The sequence below is a fragment of the Oncorhynchus masou genome, chromosome 24, assembly GCF_036934945.1.
Source record: "Oncorhynchus masou masou isolate Uvic2021 chromosome 24, UVic_Omas_1.1, whole genome shotgun sequence".
Lineage (NCBI taxonomy): Eukaryota > Metazoa > Chordata > Actinopteri > Salmoniformes > Salmonidae > Oncorhynchus > Oncorhynchus masou.
This window is the reverse complement of record NC_088235.1, coordinates 41,029,898-41,051,224: the sequence shown is the minus strand read 5'-3', so window position 1 is coordinate 41,051,224 and position 21,327 is coordinate 41,029,898. Positions and strand designations below refer to the sequence as shown.

The 21,327-nt window shown below is 44.6% G+C and overlaps 1 protein-coding gene across 1 annotated transcript in view; it reads right to left on the bottom strand.

Annotated features, from left to right (window-relative positions):
• Positions 1-987: 987 nt before the first annotated feature.
• The window catches only part of LOC135512181 (semaphorin-4G-like), a 60,337-nt gene continuing 39,997 nt past the window's right edge, over positions 988-21,327 (bottom strand). Inside the window, 13 exon segments of the mRNA XM_064933912.1 lie at positions 988-2,412; positions 11,586-14,299; positions 14,302-14,631; positions 15,131-15,192; positions 15,537-15,691; positions 15,919-16,034; positions 16,250-16,472; positions 17,530-17,677; positions 18,740-18,915; positions 19,787-19,941; positions 20,276-20,389; positions 20,648-20,741; positions 21,091-21,189. Coding sequence (XP_064789984.1) covers positions 13,527-14,299; positions 14,302-14,631; positions 15,131-15,192; positions 15,537-15,691; positions 15,919-16,034; positions 16,250-16,472; positions 17,530-17,677; positions 18,740-18,915; positions 19,787-19,941; positions 20,276-20,389; positions 20,648-20,741; positions 21,091-21,189 — 2,445 coding nt within the window. The 3' untranslated portion in view covers positions 988-2,412; positions 11,586-13,526.

The following is a 21,327-nucleotide window of genomic DNA, read 5'->3' as shown; positions in this document are numbered from 1 at the left end:
TGTAGAGTGCAATGAGAGAGGCAGGTCGTTATTGCATTGGACTAGTTAACTGTAAGGTTGCAAGATTGGATCCCCCGAGCTGACAATGTGAAAATCTGTCTTTCTGCCCCTGAACGAGGCAGTTAACCCACCGTTTCTAGGCCGTCATTGAAAATAAGAATGTGTTCTTAACTGACGTGCCTAGTTAAAGATTAAAATGATTATTATTCTTATTTTTTTAAATCGGCGTCCAAAAATACCGATTTCCGATTGTTATGAAAACTTGAAATTGGTCCTAATTAATCGGCCATTCCGATTAATCGGTCGACCTCTAGTACAAATGTAGTCAGTTTCAATCGCTGTGCTTTCTCTTAGCCCCTGCCTTTGGCAATGTCTCTAGAACACCGAATAGACCGTGAGATACACGCTCTTCTCTGAGTCCCCAAATGTCCTCTAAACAAGACTAATGAGACACACGGTTATGCTTTCAACAGTGATATTTATGCTTCCCAGAACACAAACAGAACCACCTTGAGACAGCAGCCCTGCTAGCTCAGTATGTGTATGTATAACACAATGCAGCCAGAGATTTGTGGGAGACGAGGCTGGATGCTAACCAAGTCATTTAATAGGAAACGGGCTGCCTCTTCATTACCACTCTGTAAACATCTGTCAGTGTTGGTCCATCCCAGGCAGACAACACTCCAGAGACCTGTGCCTCACTCTAATACTTTACTCATGATGTACTCCTCCCTCATACTGAGTGTTTGGCAATGTTAACTGGCTGGCTTGTTGAGCCTAGCTGATGTAAATCCTCAGACCATGTTTCAATACCTCCCTTCCCATCTCCCTCCCTTCCTTCCTTCCTTCCTCACTCCTTTAATGCTTCACTACCTCAAAGTTCACTGATTAACTCTGAACTGCAATACAGGTCTAAAGAGAGATGAATATGGGCTGACCAGAGCACCGTGTCAGTTATATACACACAAGCAATGATAAACAACAGAAGAGGTTGAAACATATTGTTTATTAGAATTTCAGCTCATCAAAATGAAATGTAAATGAACCAGAAGTCAGTGAGCTGCTACTCAATGTGTTAGTGTTAGTGAAGCAGGAGGACATCTTGTTGTGTGGACATATTACTCATAACATGACAGATAAATATGGAGAGGGAGGGAGAAAAATAAGGAGAGACAGGACCAGACAGAGAAAGGGGTAGAGATACTGTATAAAGCAAGAGAGTGTGCGAGACAAAGCGAGAGAGATAGAAAGACAGACAGAAACCATTGGTAGATACAGTATATGGAGCGAGAGAGAGAAATACAGAACACTGTGGATGTTGCTTAACAACCCGTGAGAAACTATCTAAACAAACCCAGATGAATGGGCAAGACTGAGGACAGTCTCATCATCTGTCACATTTTATTATTTTTTAAATTTAAGCCTTATAGCTACGGTGGTATATTCTGTTCATCATGCTGTTGGTTAACCTACCATGCTTCTACAACAGGTTCCCCCAAACCCTGGCCCTGGAGAGCATCTGGATGTGCAGGGTTTTGCTTCAATCCATCACTAACATACCTACTAAACAAAATCAATTCATCATGGTCTTCAGTCTGACTCTGGACCATAATAAGTTGCATCAGCTGTGTTGGCGCTGGGCTGGAACGAAAGCCTGCACCACTCATAGATCTCCAGGAGTTGGAGACCCCTGTTCAACAGTGTTATTAGACTACTTGTGCAACACTAATGGACTGAGACCCACATCAGAGCCTCTTACAAATGGCTTTAAAACAACAACGGCAATAGAAGAGCAACTTGGTACAAAATCACAATATAAATGCTTTTTTTCCCCTTTTAAAAGTTTTTCTTCAAAGAACGTAGTGGCACTGATAGTGCAGTCCTTTTAAAACCTGACAACAGTTTATGATGGTCCCCCATTCTATTAGTAAGCTTCCTTGTTGTGATAGTTTGTCATCTTTACAGAGACGGCTATAGAGGGCAGAGTAGTCTGAGGTGAAGACCAGGACCATTAAATGCCACTTTCCCCAGTTTGCTCCTGTATCTTGAGGTGAACAGCACAGGTCAGGTTGCAGAGAGTAGTTGTACTCTACCATGACCTATATTACTTACTGAGGTATCCATGTCAACTCCAGGTCTCAGGTTAAGATGGGATAGAGCAGTGAACTGGTTGTAGAAGGGAGGATTTGACTTTTTCCTCACTCACTCTGGATTATAATTGCTGTCTTCCAATTGCACTGGAGCTGTGTTTGATTCCAAACGGTGGCATTATCCTGACATTTTGAAGCTACACTATTCCCAGTTGTCAAGATCTTCATGTCACGGTACCAGACATCACACCATATTTGAGAAGGGCTGGAGCAAGATCTGTTTGAAACAGACAGGCCCCAAACTAGATAGCATCTCTCAGGTCTGTGGAAGAAAGAGACACATCTGTGAGTCAGGAACAGAGATATACATTCTGGGTTCATTTACTGGTGTTGTTTTGATGTGTCACCACCCACAGGACACAAACTGGTTGAATCAACGTTGTTTCAATGTAATTTGTCAACATATTGGTATGTGAACTCTACGTGGAAAATACATTGGATTTGATAAAAGTATTTAACTGTTGTTTTGAGGGTGAAATGTCAACCACAGGATTATATAATAATAGCAACAAAATTTCAACATAGACAAACCTTGTATAAAATATGTTGAATTTGTACCTTCAAACCAACATTAAATCTTCAACGTTATATCCACCATCAGAAAAATAACTACAGGCTGGGCAGCACATCCAACTGGAGAATGGGTTTATCTACAGCTACCCTTTGGTCTCTCATCAAGGGAGGTGCACAATTGGCCCAGCGTAGTCCGGGTTAGGGTTTGGCCGGGGTAGGCCGTCAATGGAAATAAGAATTTGTTCTTAACTGACTTGCCTAGTTAAAAAAGGGTAGAAATTATATATTACTGTTCAAAAGTTTGGGGTCACTTAGAAATGTCCTTGTTTTTGAAAGAAAACCATTTTTTTTTGTCCATTTAAATAACATCAAATTGATCAGAAATACAGTGGAGACATTGTTAATGTTGTAAATTACTATTGTAGTTGCAAATTGCTGATTTGTAATGGAATATCTACATAGGCGTACAGAGGCCCATTATCAGCAACCATCCCTCCTGTGTTCCAATGGCATGTTGTGTTAGCTAATCCAAGTTTATCATTTTAAAAGGCCAATTGATCATTAGAAAAAACTTTTTTAATTATGTTAGCACAGCTGAAAACTGTTGTTCTGATTAAAGAATGAATACAACTGGCCTTCATTAGACTAGTTGAGTATCTGGAGCATCAGCATTTATGAGTTTGATTACAGGCTCAAAATGGTCAGATACAAAGAACTTTCTTCTGAAACACGTCAGTCTATTCTTGTTCAGAGAAACAAAGTCTCTTCCATATGAGAAACTGCCAAGAAACTGAAGATCTCATACAACTCTAACCAGAATAGAAAGAGTGGGAGGCCCCAGTGCACAACTGAGCAAGATGACAAGTACTGTACATTAGAGTGTCTAGTTTGAGAAACAGACGCCTCACAAGTCCTCAACTGGCAGCTTCATTAAATAGCACTCGTCAGTCTACCCGCAGTCTCAACGTCAACAGTGAAGAGGCGACTCCGGGACGCTGGCCTTCTAGGCAGAGTTGCAAAGAAAAAGCCATATCTCAGACTGGCCAATAAAAAGAAAAGATTAAGATGGGCAAAAGAACACAGACATTGGACAGAGGAACTCCGCCTAGAAAGCCAGCATCCCGGGGTCTCCTCTTCACTTCTGACGTTGAGACTGCGGGTAGACTGACGAGTTTCAGAAGAAAGTTATTTGTTTCTGGCTATTTTGAAACTGTAATCGAACCCACAAATGCTGATGTTCCAGATACGCCTATGTAGATATTCCATTAAAAAATCTGGAGTTTCCAAAAACAACAGTCATTTACAACATTAACAATGTCTACACTGTATTTCTGATCAATTTGACGTTATATTAATGGACAAAAAAATGTGCTTTATATATATATATATATATACACACAGTGGGTTAGAACAACTGCTGATTTTGCAGGTTTTCCTACTTACAAAGCATGTAGAGGTCTGTAATTATTTATCATAGGTACACTTCAACTGTGAGAGACAGAATCTAAAAATCACATTGTCTGATTTTTAAGTAATTAATTTGCATTTTATTGCATGACATAAGTCTTTGATACATCAGAAAAGCAGAACTTAATAGTTGGTACAGAAACCTTTGTTTGCAATTAGAGAGATAACTCTCTCACATACTGCAGCAGGGATTTTGGCCCACTCCTCCATACAGACCTTCTCCAGATCCTTCAGGTTTCGGGGCTGTCGCTGGGCAATACGGACTTTCAGCTCCCTCCAAAGATTTTCTATTGGGTTCAGGTCTGGAGACTGGCTAGGCCAGAGATGCTTCTTATTGAGCCACTCCTTAGTTGCCCTGGCTGTCTGTTTCGGGTCGTTGTCATGCTGGAAGACCCAGCCACGACCCATCTTCAATGCTCTTACTGAGGGAAGGAGGTTGTTGGCCAAGATCTCATGATACATGGCCCCATCCATCCTCCCCTCAATACAGTGCAGTTGTCCTGTCCCCTTTGCAGAAAAGCATCCCCAAAGAATGATGTTTCCACCTCCATGCTTCACGGTTGGAATGGTGTTCTTGGGATTGTACTCATCCTTCTTCTTCCTCCAAACACGGCGAGTGGAGTTTAGACCAAAAAGCTCTATTTTTGTCTCATTAGACCACATGACCTTCTCCCATTCCTCCTCTGGATCATCCAGATGGCCATTGGCAAACTTCAGACGGGCCTGGACATGCGCTGGCTTGAGCAGGGGGACCTTGCGTGCGCTGCAGGATTTTAATCCATGACGGCGTAGTGTGTTACTAATGGTTTTCTTTGAGACTGTGGTCCCAGCTCTCTTCAAGTCATTGACCAGGTCCTGCCGTGTAGTTCTGGGCTGATCCCTCACCTTCCTCATGATCACTGATGCCCCACAAGGTGAGATCTTGCATGGAGCCCCAGACTGAGGGTGATTGACCGTCATCTTGAACTTCTTCCATTTTCTAATAATTGCACCAACAGTTGTTGCCTTCTCACCAAGCTGCTTGCCTATTGTCCTGTAGTCCATCCCAGCCTTGTGCAGGTCTACAATTTTACCCCTGATGTCCTTACACAGCTCTCTGGTCTTGGCCATTGTGGAGAGGTTGGAGTCTGTTTGATTGAGTGTGTGGACAGGTGTCTTTTATACAGGGGCGGCAGGGTAGCCTAGTGGTTAGAGAGTTGGACTAGTAACCGAAAGGTTGCAGGTTCGAATCCCCGTTCTGCCCCTGAACAGGCAGTTAACCCACTGTTTCTAGGCCGTCATTGAAAATAAGAATTTGTTCTTAACTGACTTGCCTAGTAAAATAAAGGTAAAAAAAAAAAAAAAAAGTGCAGTTAATACAGGTAATGAGTGGAGAACAGTAGGGCTTCTTAAAGAAAAACAGGTCTGTGAGAGCCAGAATTCTTACTGGTTGGTAGGTGATCAAATACTTATGTCATGCAATAAAATGCAAATTAATTACTTAAAAATCATACAATGTGATTTTCTGGATTTTTGTTTTAGATTCCGTCTCTTACAGTTGAAGTGTACCTATGATACAAATGACAGACCTCTACATGCTTTGTAAGTAGGAAAACCTGCAAAATCGGCAGTGTTTCAAATACACGTTCTCCCCACTGTGTGTGTATATATATATTGTAGCTAAGCCCCGTTTCCCCAGTTTGCTCCTGTATCCTATGGTGAACAGCACAGGGACATACAGGTTACAGAGAGTAGTTGTACTGGACATTGACCTATATTACTTACTGAGGTATTCATCTCCAAAGGTAATGACGTCAAAAAACAAAAGTAATATTGAATTGTGTTTGGTTGAAAACAAAATATCACCATTTAATGAAATGTATCTACTGCTTGGATAGTTCCATCTTAGGCACTGGTTTGATCCCATTCTTTTTGGTTGAGTTGGAGAATCGAACATAGTATTTGTTAACAGGCTATTTATTGTATTTCAAAAGTGATAGTGAATTGTGTTTGGTTGTCAACGCAACAAAATATCAACAGGTGATCTATCTTCTGCTCGGATAGTTCCATCTGTGCCAGTGACTTAGTCTGGCTTTACTTGCAGTTACAAATGGTTCAGTGATGTGTTGGGTTCACGTCTCCATCTCAACCACAAATCTATGTTAAAGAATAGGACAAAATCAAACCCTTTTTAAAGTTTCATTTGATCCCTTCAATTTCGTTTTTTGTTGTTGTTGTATAGTATACATTTTAAAGTGAAAAATCTGCGTCTCATTGTAATTCCGTTACCATCGAATTGCCCTAACACATCCATGGCCACATTTTGAGGTTACCATAACTAAACATCTCTTCCTATGTAATTCTATAAAGCGTGCATGTTCAAAACAGCATGCATAGGTCATCGCAAGTCTGTGGAGATCTTCACAATTGCTATAATAATCTGTGCAGAATCTCAAACAGCATTGATCACTTGCACGATGTACTTTGAATGTAATCTCAACTGCAATCCAGGTCATTTGGTTCTTCTACAAAATGAAGCACAGCAATAACACTTTCATCTGTTGTATAAATAAACAAAAGATCTGACATTATATTCCCATTTGAACTTTGCTGTGCTCTTAAACGGTTGAAAGTGCAGTGATAGACATTTGAAACCAAAAATCAAATTGTTTTTTTAGATGGTTAAAAGCATAGTGATAACACATTGGAAATTCAATTAACTTTTGGCTGTCTTATTGAACGGGTGAATATACAATAGGTTGTAATCTCATTGATCAACGTAAACCAAATATTACCCATTTATCCACGTTGAAATGATGTGGTGTCCCCAGTGGGCAGTAGCCACTGGAAACAAAAATAACTTGCATAAAAAAAGGACGAAAAAGGTAAAAAAAAAAAAAAATAGATGAAAGTTAGAACAATGCTATAGATAGCATCACAGCTGTCCCTGTGTGTATGAAGCGGGCCGGAACTCTTCAAACGTATCCTCACGTCATTTGTAGATCCCAAAGCTTGATTTAAAAGAACCCCTTTGGGAGTATAGTTTACCTACCTAACTAAATAACTGTCACCATGTCTCATCACTCCTGGGTATATTTAGAGAGACTAGCTGAATAGGGCTTAATGACGGCTTCTCTAATGGAGGCTTCTCTAATGGATGCTTCTCTAATGGAGGCTTCTCTAATGGAGGCTTCTCTAATGGAGGCTTCTCTAATGGAGGCTTCTCTGATGGAGGCTTCTCTGATGGAGGCTTCTCTAATGGAGGCTTCTCTAATGGAGGCTTCTCTAATGGAGGCTTCTCTAATGGAGGCTTCTCTAATGGAGGCTTCTCTAATGGAGGCTTCTCTAATGGAGGCTTCTCTAATGGAGGCTTCTCTAATGGCTTGTGTTGCTTTTTCTTTCTTTCCTCCCTTTCATCTCCTCCATCAATGCCACGGTCATGTGATGTTTGGTCTCCAACCAGCTATAGCCTTTTTGAATTTACTGCAGCATTCAATTCACTGCTTCTCCAGCCCACATCACAGACTCACATTAGAGACCTGTCCTGGCTTGTTAGATTCAATCATACGTGGTGTGTGTGCGCGCATGTGAGTGAGTGAGAGCGAGAGAGAGAGAGAGAGTGTGTGTGTCTGCATGTGTGTGCTACTTTCCGTTTTCAGGGTCTAGAGGTATAAGAAGATAATTGAGAACAGAGTGTGCATCTGAAATAAATCTATTCAGGAAATCTCTGGTGGAACTCTCTCCCCCTCTTCAATCTCTCTACAGAGAGGTCAGGTGCTCTTGCCAGGTTCACCTGCTCCAATTAACTTGTGCGTCTCACAGAGGAGAGACAGAACTCTGGAGATCAGTGGTGACATGGAGGAAATAGATGAGAAGAAGAGAAAGCAAAGGAGAAAAGGACAAGATGAGGGAGGAGGGAAAAAAGATAAAGACAAATGTGTGAGAGAAAGAGAGAAAGGAGATGGTGAAAAAGGGAAAAGACGGCAAGTGGAGAAAGAGAGAGAGAGCATCCGATTCAGAGAATGGTGAACAGTTTCATCTCATGTAGAGGACATTTTTTTCCCTTCACCTGGAGCGGCTAGATTTTTTTTACTCTGCTTCACTAATATCGACCCTCTCTGCTCTACCCTCTGTATTCCTAACAACCAACACTAAAAGAAACGAGGAGAACTGACGAGAGCAGAGCTCCCCTGGATGTCACTATCTGGCCACCATATCAGTTTTGCTGTAACACAGGCTGCAAATATCTATTAAAATCAATATAACTAATCCTAGTTTGTTCTTACCTTAGTTCCTCTCTTTTAGTAGGCCTATACGGCTCTTCCATTTAACATCAGTGATTTTATGGGAGATTGCAATTTGTCTGAGTAACTGTATATAATTGTTTAAAATGCCAGTGCTTCCCAACCCTGGTCCTCGTGTACCCCCAACAGTACACATTCTCAGTGTAGCCCTGGACAAACACACCTCATTCAGCTCATTGAGGGCTTGATGATTAGTTGACAAGTTGAATCAGGTGTGCTTGTCCAGGGTTACAATCAAAATGATTACTGTTGGGGAACTGGAGGACCAGGGTTGGGAAACACTGGTTTCAGCAGCTATTTGGCAGAGTGCCTGTCTTGCTCTGTTTGTCCGTCTATCTATGTCTGTCTTTCTATCTATGTCTGTCTATCTATGTCTGTCTGTCTATCTATGTATGTCTGTCTGTCTATGTCTCTGTCTGTCTGTCTGTCTGTCTATCTATGTCTATGTCTGTCTGTCTGTCTATGTCTGTCTGTCTGTCTGTCTGTCTATGTCTGTCTGTCTATGTCTGTGGCTGTCTGTCTATGTCTATGGCTGGCTGTCTGTCTATGGCTGGCTGTGTGTGGCTGTCTATGTCTGTCTGTCTGTCTATGTCTGTCTGTCTGTCTATGTCTGTCTGTCTGTCTGTCTGTCTGTCTGTCTGTCTGTCTATGTCTGTCTGTCTGTCTGTCTATGTCTGTCTATGTCTGTCTGTCTATGTCTGTCTGTCTATGCCTGTCTGTCTATGTCTGTCTGTCTGTCTATGTCTATGGCTGTCTGTCTGTCTATGTCTATGTCTGTCTGTCTATGTCTGGCTGTCTATGTCTGGCTGTCTGTCTGTCTATGTCTGGCTGTCTGTCTGTCTGTGTCTGTCTCTCTGTGTCTGTGTCTGTCTCTCTGTGTCTATGTCTGTATGTCTGTCTGTCTATGTCTGTATGTCTGTCTGTCTATATCTGTCTGTCTATGTCTATGTCTGTCTGTCTATGTCTGTCTGTCTGTCTGTCTGTCTGTCTGTCTGTCTGTCTGTCTGTCTATTTCTGTCTGTCTATTTCTGTCTGTCTATTTCTGTCTGTCTGTCTATATCTTCAATCATATTCAATCAATCCCTATACCAGTCTGCTGTTCCCACATGCTTCAAGAGGGCCACCATTGTTCCTGTTCCCAAGAAAGCTAAGGTAACTGTGCTAAACGACTACCACCCCGTAGCACTCACTTCCGTCATCATGAAGTGCTTTGAGAGACTAGTCAAGGACCATATCACCTCCACCCTACCTGACACCATAGACCCACTCCAATTTGCCTACCGCCCAAATAGGTCCACAGACGATGCAATCTCAACCACACTGCACACTGCCCTAACCCATCTGGACAAGAGGAATACCTATGTGAGAATGCTGTTCATCGACTACAGCTCGGCATTTAACACCATAGTACCCTCCAAGCTCGTCATGAAGCTCGAGACCCTGGGTCTCGACCCCGCTCTGTGCAACTGGGTACTGGACTTCCTGACGGGCCGCCCCCAAGTGGTGAGGGTAGGCAACAACATCTCCACCCCGCTGATCCTCAACACTGGGGCCCCACAAGGGTGCGTTCTGAGCCCTCTCCTGTACTCCCTGTTCACCCACAACTGCGTGGCCACGCACGCCTCCAACTCAATCATCAAGTTTGCGGACGACACAACAGTGGTAGGCTAGATTACCAACAACGACGAGACGGCCTACAGGGAGGAGGTGAGGGCCCTCGGAGTGTGGTGTCAGGAAAATAACCTCACACTCAACGTCAACAAAACTAAGGAGATGATTGTGGACTTCAGGAAACAGCAGAGGGAACACCCCCCTATCCACATCGTTTGAACAGTAGTGGAGAGGGTAGTAAGTTTTAAGTTCCTCGGCATACACATCACAGACAAACTGAATTGGTCCACTCACACAGACAGCATCGAAGAAGGTGCAGCAGCGCCTCTTCAACCTCAGGAGGCTGAAGAAATTCGGCTTGTCACCAAAAGCACTCACAAACTTCTACAGATGCACAATCGAGAGCATCCTGGCGGGCTGTATCACCGCCTGGTACGGCAACTGCTCTGCCCACAACCGTAAGGCTCTCCAGAGGGTAGTGAGGTCTGCACAACGCATCACCGGGGGCAAACTACCTGCCCTTCAGGACACCTACACCACCCGATGTTACAGGAAGGCCATAAAGATCATCAAGGACAACAACCACCCAAGCCACTGCCTGTTCACCCCGCTATCATCCAGAAGGCGAGGTCAGTACAGGTGCATCAAAGCTGGGACCGAGAGACTGAAAAACAGCTTCTATCTCAAGGCCATCAGACTGTTAAACAGCAACCACTAACATTGAGTGGCTGCTGCCAACACACTGTCTCAACTCCAGCCACTTTAATAATGGGAATTGATGGGAAATGATGTAAAATATATCACTAGCCACTTTAAACAATGCTACCTAATATAATGTTTACATACCCTACATTATACATCTCATATGTGTTCATATATACTGTACTCTGTATCATCTACTGCATCCTTATGTAATACATGTATCACGAGCCACTAACTATGCCACTTTGTTTCCATACTCATCTCATATGTATATACTGTACTCGATACCATCTACTGTATCTTGCCTATGCTGCTCTGTACCATCACTCATTCATATCTTTATGTACATATTCTTTATCCCCTTACACTGTGTATAAGACAGTAGTTTTGGAATTGTTAGTTAGATTACTTGTTGGTTATTACTGCATTGTTGGAACTAGAAGCACAAGCATTTCGCAACACTCGCATTAACATCTGCTAACCATGTGTATGTGACAAATAATTGGATAATTGGATTTGATCTGTCTGTCTGTCTCTCTGTGTCTGTCTCTCTGTCTCTCTGTGTCTGTCTCTCTGTGTCTATGTCCCTCTGTCTGTCTGTCCCTCTGTCTGTCCGTCTGTCCGTCTGTCTGTCTGTCTGTCTATGTCTGTCTGTGTCTGTCTCTCTGTGTCTGTCTCTCTGTGTCTGTCTCTCTGTGTCTGTCTCTCTGTGTCTGTCTCTCTGTGTCTGTCTCTCTGTGTCTGTCTCTCTGTGTCTGTCTCTCTGTCTGTTTCTGTCTGTGTGTGTCTGTCTCTCTGTCTGTGTGTGTCTGTCTGTACAACCAACAAAATATCAGAAAGCAAAACTCAGTCTGCTTACCTCAGGTGTGTAGCCTATAAGTTGTTATGGCCATGAACCGGAAGTGATGTCTGATCCTCTGTGGCTGAGCTGTGATGAGTTCAGAACGGGGAATTCTGCCAACCCCAGTTCAGACACATTCGTTGGAGTTGGTTAGGAGAGTCAGTAGTGTAGGGGTGCTGCTAATCCATTAGCTCCAACTTAGTTGATGGTGTTGTCTCTTGACAGGGTGTGATGATGTTGAATCTCCCATAGTCCTGATGTGCTTGTAGTGTCCATTGATTTGAGTACATAATATCCAAGGAATGTCTGAAGCAAATGGCATTGAAAGTGCATAAGAACTGTTAATACTGTCATTTTCCTAACACAAATCTAATGTTCAAAGGGTATTTTCATTGGATACTCTCTCTGTCTTGGGTTAAACGTTGCTATATGTTAATAATAATACTTCAATGTGGTTATTACAGTTTGTGTTACCATTGTAATCAATAAAGATAATTTACAATGAGAACCTCTAAGAATAAAAACAAATACACTTTTCCCCTCAATGTTCTAATATGAAACCTGCTAGTAAGGTGTAGAGCACACCATCGTTAAAACACATCTTGCCCCTTCTTCGGACATCTGCCTCCATTTTAAAACACAAGCCAATTCAAGGCCGCTGTCACAATTCACAACAACTTCATATGAGCCTCTTCTTCTTCCTCCTTTTCCTCCTTGTTACCATGGTCTGTGTTGAGACTTCACAGGGTCCCTGCCATTCGTGTCCTGCCCAGCGAGGAACCTTATTCTGGGGCTGAGATCTGAGGCCTGCTCCCTGAATCACCCCCTCCAGGGCTAGTCTTTTATTGATCCAGACTGAGCCGTATTGACTTGAGATGGGTTAGCTCTAGCCTGCTAAGTTTTGCAAAGCTGAGGTAGGTTCTCTCTGTCTCTCCTAGAGAGGCTTATCTTACGTGAGTCCTCACTGTAACCCATGCCTTTGGGTGTCAAACAGGAGACAGAGATACAAGAATAGCTCCTAGGAAGGTTGAATATTGTGCAGAAATCTCCTCTTTTGAAACATAGTTGTTATTCCAACACACATGCAAGCGACTCATTAGATGTGTGCCCATTTTCAGTGGTGCAAAAACTTTTTTTTTAAAGACCCATTGCAGCCGTTTTTATATCTATATCCAGTCATTTCTAGGTAACAATTAAGTACCTTGCCTTAAAATGGACAAAAACGGCTTTTTAGCAAATTTCTCAAGCAAGACTTTTGTTAGGACTGTCTGGGAGTGGTCTGTGTGGGGAGGGGAAAACTTAAAACTATAAGCTGTTATTGGCAGAGAGGTTAGAAACTCTCTTTGTTATTGGTCTATTAACTAATTTACCGCCTGGTGATATCACCAGGCAAGCCGAAACTCCCGCCAATGCAAACAGGTTGATTAGACAGCTGTATTTCCAACTAGCAAATATGAGGAAATGACACTGATTTTAAAAAAATCACACTTTTACAGTGTTCATTTCATCAACTGTTGTACAATATTATACAAAACACAGGAAAAAAGCATTTCGACTGCACTGGGCCTTTAAGTAGGACAAATGGCAGGCTATCTCCCTCTCATAATTCAGGCTAGCTGCTGTTATATAGACTTGCCTAGAGCCCATTTACTCTGTGAGCAGCATGGGTCATCCACAAATGATCTATGCACCCCTCGGTTTGGGGCCAGTTTCTCAAGTTCCTCCCGATGAGTATTACTATTCTTGACTTGGAGAAGGAGATAAAGTCAGAGCCTTACAACAGGCCCTTCAGCATGTAATGACCGAGTCATAGGTTCAATTGTCGCTGGGGCCACCAATACAAAACGTATGTACTCACTGATGTAAGTCGCTTTGGATCTGCTAAATGGCCTATATTAATGTCCCAGTTCAGTCCTCCCACCACAGGGGGAGCTACCTCCCTGACACAGATTCCCTCTACTACACAGAGCTCTCGTCCGGTTTGGGCAGCAGCTGTGTGTGCTTCCTCTTCTCTAGGATCCTGTTGAGTTCCTCAGTGAAGGAGTAGCAGAGAGGAGAACTGCTGTCTGCGTCACTCTGTCTTAACAACACATAGCTGTTCCCGTGCATCCTCCGCAAGACGCTGGGTAACGTCGCCGATAGGCCATTGGGGCTGGGGAAGTCTTGCAAGTCACACTCTGATTGGTTGAGGGCAGTGTGGGGTGTCTGAGGAGGCGGGGGGAGAGGAGGGGCAGGGGGTGGGGGGTCCTTGTTGGGGGACGACTGGCCCTCCCCAGGGACGATCTGGAGAAAGCCCCCTTCATGCGCGTCATCGTCCCCCGGTTGTTTGGAGACACCGTTACCATTACAGATCCCATTCCCATTACAGTGGCTGGAGATGGTCTTGAGCTCTAGGTGGGTGGAGCTACTGTGGCGTTTCTGATGCTTCTTCCTGTGTTTTTTCTTCCTGTTCGTGTGATTGGCAGAGGCAGCGGCGGCAGCGCGGAGAGAGTACTTCCCCCTGTGGCCGCCCCGAAGACAGAAGCCCACGTAGAGGAGAACCACTGTGAGAACCAGACACAGACCCCCTAGGATGGTGATCATGGACAGGTACATAGCCTCCATGCTCCTGGGGGAGAGCAGCTCCGAGGTGGGGGGGAGATGGGCCGGGGGAGGGGTTAGCAGGGGCCTCTCTGAGGAGGGGGGTGCGCTGGGTGGAGGAGGGGGGTCAAGGCTGGATGAGTCAGGGTCCCGGGGGTGTAGTAGGAGTAGTCTTCCTTGTTGGGGTCCATGGGCGGGGGAGGGGGTTGGGGCATGTCTAAACGAACTGTCACAGAGTACGTAACCACGGCGACCCGGATGCCATTCTCAAGGGCGTGGCAGGTGTACTCGCCGCTCTGCTCAGGTCGGGACTCAATGACCAGGAGGCCATCATTTCCCACTCTGAAGCCAGAGTCCAGGCCGTAGCCCTGCAGCTCTGATCCACCCAGAGTCCACACTGGGGTTGCCAGGTTGGAGCCGAGTTCACACTGGAGCAGCACGTCATCTCCCACCATCACAGACCGGCTCCGGTGCTGGACTAGCTCTGAATGAATGGCAACACACATACAACATGAGTATCCTCTCACAATAAGACTGATATACTGTTATGGATTTCAGAATAGACACTAAAAGGCCCAAGACATTGCACTGTGTTTACAACTTATCAGACTGCATATATGACTCTAAAATCACTGGTGCATAAAGAATTCAACATGTTACATTCTCCCATTTAAAACAATTGCATCATAATCAGAAAAGCTTGAGGATCTCAAATCCTGAATTGCATAGCATTTTCTAACTTCTTAGTATGTAAAGTGCATCAATGCATAAGTCAGATTCTCTTCTGAAAGTTCTCTTCAGATCTATCAGAAATATGATTAGAGGTGCTATGGAAACGAGGGTGCTGCAGAGACAGCATGCATAACCAACTTTCAAAATATTAACACAACTCTTAAATCCCTCAACTTTCCAGATAAAATACATCTGCACGTCAATACAACTAAGTATGGTCAGATAAGGCCTGTCTGTGTGTGTCTGCGTACCGCCTGCTGTGTCGTTGTCACATCCTCTGTTCCCATACAGGACGTCCTGACTCAGGTTAGACCTGACAGGAGAGGAGAGGAGGAGAGACTGTTAGCCTGTCATCAGGTGCACACACACACACACACACACACACACACACACACACACACACACACACACACACACACACACACACACACACACACAGAACTATTCATGTCACGTTCACCAGCACAGTCAACAAACATTACGCCCAGTTCAGCATTACGCAACAGTTGTGAATGCATTGCAGAGATTGCAACACGGACAGAGATGTACAGAAGATAAGATAAGTCAAATCAAACACACAGACAGACACAAGGGCACCAGTTAAAATGATATTACTCAACCCCATCACCTGACAGTGACGTGATGACACACACGCACCTGTCAGTCTGTGCTGTGATGTCCACACAGTCCTGTCCATCCCAGCCACAGTAAGGGTCCCGGGAGAAGACACAGTCGTAACAGGAGGTGTACCTGCTACAGGTGGAGAGAGGCAGCTGGACCACACCAGAGGGAGAACCTACATACACACTCATCTAGAGGGGAGAGAGAGAGAGAGAGAGAGAGAGACTCTCTGTGTTATTGAAAATGGGCTAGAGCAAAAGCCAACAGCAGTGGATCTGGGTTAGCGGTCCTTCACTTAGAATGACAATAAACAAAACATACAAAACATAATACTAGCCGTGTGAGTGAAAATGTGCACCTGTGCATGTGTGTACGTGTCTGCACGTCCGTTTGTGAAGGAGATAAAGTCAGAGTGTACCTGGGAGTGTGAGATGACCAGGCTATCCACAGGCTGTGGTTGGTCAAACAGCTGAAGCTCCTCTATGATGTGTAGATGGCCCTTGACCTCCACAGCCCTGTGCAGCCAGCCATCGTCTGAAACAGGAGACAGAGACAGGGTCACAACACACACACACATACAATGGGATGAACTGTACATGTGGTTTGAAGTCTGTTCCATTCCATTACTGAGATGATTGGTGATCACAATAATTGACTGCCTAGTGACACACAAATGAATCACATGTACGCAAACACACAGCATAACACATGCACACCATAACCCTCCCCCTCTCTACACCCCCACCAACCTGTGCCCATGAACAGTACATGGTAGTTCTGCCCGTCTAGCCCCTCCACCCTGTGAGCCGCCAGCTGGGTGTAGTCTGTGGTCCTCCTGAACAACAGGGGGCGCTGCTCTGTAGACATGACTTGCTGGGACATCAGAGGGTGTCTCCTCACAAAGTTCAACACGTCGTCTGGCAAGGAGGTGGAGGAGTTGATACCTCTGGATCTCAACTGGTCTGTTATACACTATAGACGAGGGAAGAGGGGATGAGAAGGATGGAGAGAGAGGGGGATGAGAGGAAGGAGTTGACACTTCTAGATCTCAACGGGTCAGTTATACACTGGAGCGAGGGATTAAGAAAAATACATTCAGAAGAGAGAGGGATAGAGGAGAGAAAGAGGTAGAGTTGAGGCCTCTGGCTCTCAAATGGTCTGGATGGATGGATGAATAAATTAATGGGGATAGATACTGTAGATGGATAGAGAGAGATGAGTGGAAGATATAGCCCTGGAATGGTAATCGAACTCATCAAACACGTGTGTTTGATACCATTCCATTTACTCCATTCCAGCCATTATAATGAGCCGTCCTCCCCTCAGCAGCCTCCTGTGACCTATTAGCCACTATGAGTTGAAAAGTCAGTGTGTGCAAGCTGCTGATCTCTCTCCACCTGACTAAGCGAACAACTTCTCTGACTTTGTCCTCTGTAAGATGTCATTGCCAACTCTGCTAAGAGGCTTTGACACTGCCACTACAGTTAAGACCCAGAACCGTTACTTCATCTACCCCATTTCACAGCTAGACCCGGAGAGCGGAAATTAAGCTTTTCGGCATTGAAACGACACTACTGTGGATCACGACCCGTCTCATTAATGGTGTCATTCCTTTGGAACCTATAATAAGTCATCATCATAACTGCGCAGAGTCTTGGCCCAGCAATAATCACCATAGAAAATGGCTTTCAACAACATAAGCTCCTTCCATTTGATCCTCATCCAAGAAGCTGCCACTCGGCTCTATGATCACTTTTTCCCTCTCTCTCCTTCCCAGTCCCTCCTCCTCAGTCTGTTTATCACTCCTCCACCTTTCCCCCTCCCCACCCTTTACCGTCTCAATCTCTCCCTTTCCCCAGTTCTTCATGTGAGTATTTAGACTCAGTAGATTGGATGTTGGGATGCTGGGGAAAGAGGAGATAGATTAGGGGAAACTTTAGATCGGCAACTAAGAAGACCTGACTGGGCCTGTTATATAGAAGTCTGCTTGGACAGCAAAAAATGAGGTGTGTGCGTGTGTGACACTCACTGATCCAGGTCGTGGGTTAGGGACCTTGCCAGTGTACTCGTCGCTCCATTTGGCTCCAGAGTCCTGGTTCTCTATGTAGGGCCCATCAAAGACCCGCTGTAGCTCAGACAGAGAAAACTGGCACACTGCCGACGCCTTCACGTTCTTCCTATTGTACACACACACACACACACACACACACACACACACACACACACACACACACACACACACACACACACGTTTGAAGGTTGCCGTAACATACGAAGACGTTGATATGATCAACAGTTACACTGCCCTAAACAGTTTGTGATATCCCACATAAAGAAATGGGATTTGGGACTATTCCATCTATTCCACTGGTTTCATTTGGTTGGACAAGATAAATGAAGTCACTCAATTAAGAATTCCCAAAATATTGGAGAGAAAACTAATACTATTTGGACCAGGTCTGGTGAAGAGGTACAAGTGACTGTTCCAATCCAGGAGAGCTCAAAGCTAGGTTCCTAATACAAACAGTGATGTCTCCAGGGACATGGTCTGTAAACACTACAGCACTCAGAGAGGACACGTCACAAACTGATACAGTATAAACATCTCTCTCTACCAATGGATATGTTCATTGACCTGGGTCACACACACACACACACACACACACACACACACACACACACACACACACACACACACACACACACACACACGACCACCAGCAGTAAACCTTAGGTGTTACTACAGCGACAGCTAAAATAGATCAGAGATTGACATAGCAGAGATGAAAAGAGAGAGAGGGAAAGAGAGAGAGAGAGAGCAGGGGGTATGGTGACAAAGAGAAATGTTCAAAGCTAATCAAGAGAAGCTCTACGTCTCCTTTGACATGTAAAAAAGGGAGTGAGGTGAACAGAGAGAGGGAGAATGAGAAGAGTGTAGGCGTGAAGGATAAGAGAAGGTATGAGTGGGAGAGAAGAGAAGGAGAGGTAAACAAAAGAAGGAATGGGGCCCTTTTAGGGAATGGAAAAAAAAGACTGGGAGAGAGCGTTGGTGACCAGAGCTGAGCTACTATATCACCTGATACTCAGACAGTCAGAGGACATTGCGGTCTCTCATACACACAGCCAACCCATCATTGACATTGCCAAGTGTAACCTGACCATAGAGGTCATAACTACAGTCTCTCTCTCATATATATCTCATATAGATCTCATATACATCTAGTTCTATTACTACTTACCACTCGAGACCAAAGATGCCGTAGAACAGCGTGTCGTGAGGTGTGTCCCCAGACAGTGTGTACACACTCCTCAACACGTTGAAGTGGAAGTCATATTCCGGCAGGGAACACACCAGTCTGGCCTTCAGGAACGATGTCCACCTCTTCTGGAGGGTCAAAAGACCTCCTCGGTCTCCCTACGAGAGAGGGAGGAGGAGGGAGGGGGGAGGAGGAGGAGAGTAGAAGAGGAGGATGGAGGGAGAGGAGAAGATGAGGGGGAGTGAGAAGAGGACAGGGGAGAAGAGGAGGATGAAAGAGAAAAAGGGAGCAGGAGGAGAAATAAGGTTAGCACTCAACATATGGACAACCTAAACTAAGTCCAGAGAACATGCCTTGGGCACAAAGGAGGGTCAAGGGAGGTTATCGTATCTGCAACATTGTTTACTTTTTCAATCTACAGCTCCCCCGGAGCTAAGACACGAGACAGAGAGCATAGCCATGGGAGTGTGTGTGTGTGTGTGTGTTTGCATCTGTGTCTGCTTAGCAACAGCACAGCCCTGTGAAAGCCCATTAGTAACCCTGTTGAGAGGGGTGATACACACTAGACATCAAGTGCACTCTGCATTTGAGAGTGTTATCTGCTGCTGAGAAGAACACACACACACACACACACACACACACACACACACAGCTCAGAGGGCAAGCCAGAGGCAACGTAGACATCAAAACACACTCTCTCTTTCTACTAAAGTTGAGGGCAAGCGGGTTTTCAGGAGCACAATGCTCAGAAGTGTTGACCAGGTGGTATCTAAGCTGATCAAATCAGATCATTTGACACCTGTCCTCAACAAATAATATCTCACTTTGACATTTTTTTCAGTGTCTAAAAGTCCTTGCCCTGGTACAGTAAGTCAGTGCCTAATGCCCACAGGGCCATCCTACTGCTCTTCCTTCATCTCTTTCTCCCTCTTCACCACTCTCTCCTGGCTTCACATGGTGTCTGCTCCTGGCTCTTCTCAACCCCCCTTCCAACCCACACCCTCCTCACCCCCTTACACCTCTCCTCACCTTACAGACTCGTCCAACTCGTGCCACTCTAATGTGGCTGTAGTATGGTGTCTGCTCCTGGCTCTTCTCAGTAAAGAAGTAATATATTTTATCGTCATCTCCGGTGGTACTGTCCTCACTCTCCCTCACCAGGGCACTGCCCACAAAGTCAGCCTCTGGGGAACAAAGAAACACAGACAGCGCAATGAAACATGCCAACTCTTCACTTAGAAATGAATTAAAACTGTTCAAGCAAATAAAACCTATCCTTTTAAGTAACAGGCAGAACAGAAGGTGCTGCTTGTCTTCTTTGAAGACCCGGTGACTTGAGCATGAAAATAAGCATTCAAATAGATCTTTGAGAAAGACCAACCAAAGAACCTGGAGGGCGGGAGGGATGGGGCTCATGGGTATAGGTCCTTTGAGAGGATTTGATCCAACCCCAGGGTACTCACCATCTAACCAGCATGTGTTCTTTGTAAGGATCTCTTCTAGCCCCAGGGTACTCACCATGTAACCAGCGTGTGGGTGCCTCCTCTGACCTCACTGTGGGGGAGGGGAAGTTACGTCGGACATCCGGGAAGCCCCGGAACTCATACTGAGACGCTGTGTACATCTGCTGGTCTGGACCAATACAGGAACAGCAATGGTTATTGGTAGGTTTACATTTCAGAACAAGTATGACATCAGCATTGAGCGTAAATAAAAATTGTGAATAATACCCCCCCCCCAAAATAAAATAATATTAATATTAGTTTTTTATATATATATATTTTACATCTACACCAGGCCAAAACATTGGCTCTCATGTTTGGTGACAGAACACATCTCAATAAAGGATTACAGTAGTCATGTATATATGTCTAAGAATGGTTGTCTTACCTACGATGAGGCCAGTGTAGCCTGTAGCAGGTCCATATGGACACTTCTCTCGGCCCTCCTCAAAGTCAGATGATACTTTAAACCTCCCCTCATCCTACACATGAGAACAGGAGGTTAGGGAGGCTAGTGACACAGTGCTAGAAGGGGAAAGCGGGATACCTAGTCAGCTGTACAACTGAATGCCTTCCACTGAAATGTGTGTTCCGCATTTAACCCAACCCCTCTGAATCAGAGGTGCGGGGGGGCTGCCTTAGATCGACATCCACGTATAGCATACTATGTTTCATATTGTGTCAATTACTGTGGAAGGGGGAGAGAATCGACCGACACAATACCTTGAAGGAGTTTTTCTAAATTACTAGAATACCAAATAACCCATTGAGAAATTATTACATTTTTTTATGCATGTTCATTCTATGACTTAGTATGCTTAGATTCCTTACTATGTATGCACAGAGAGGTCTGAAGGCGTAAGTCCCACACATGTAGAGATGAGTTGAGTTAAATCTCTGGAGAAACCTGATGTGGTTATAACACTCTGTCTGTTGAGAGAGAGAATACATTAAAAGAGAGAGAGAGAGAGAGAGAGAGAGAGAGAGAGAGAGAGAGACTATGAGACATGAGTGAGGGCGAGAGAGGGAGGGAAGGAATTGTTGAGATGAGTAAATTTAAACATCCTT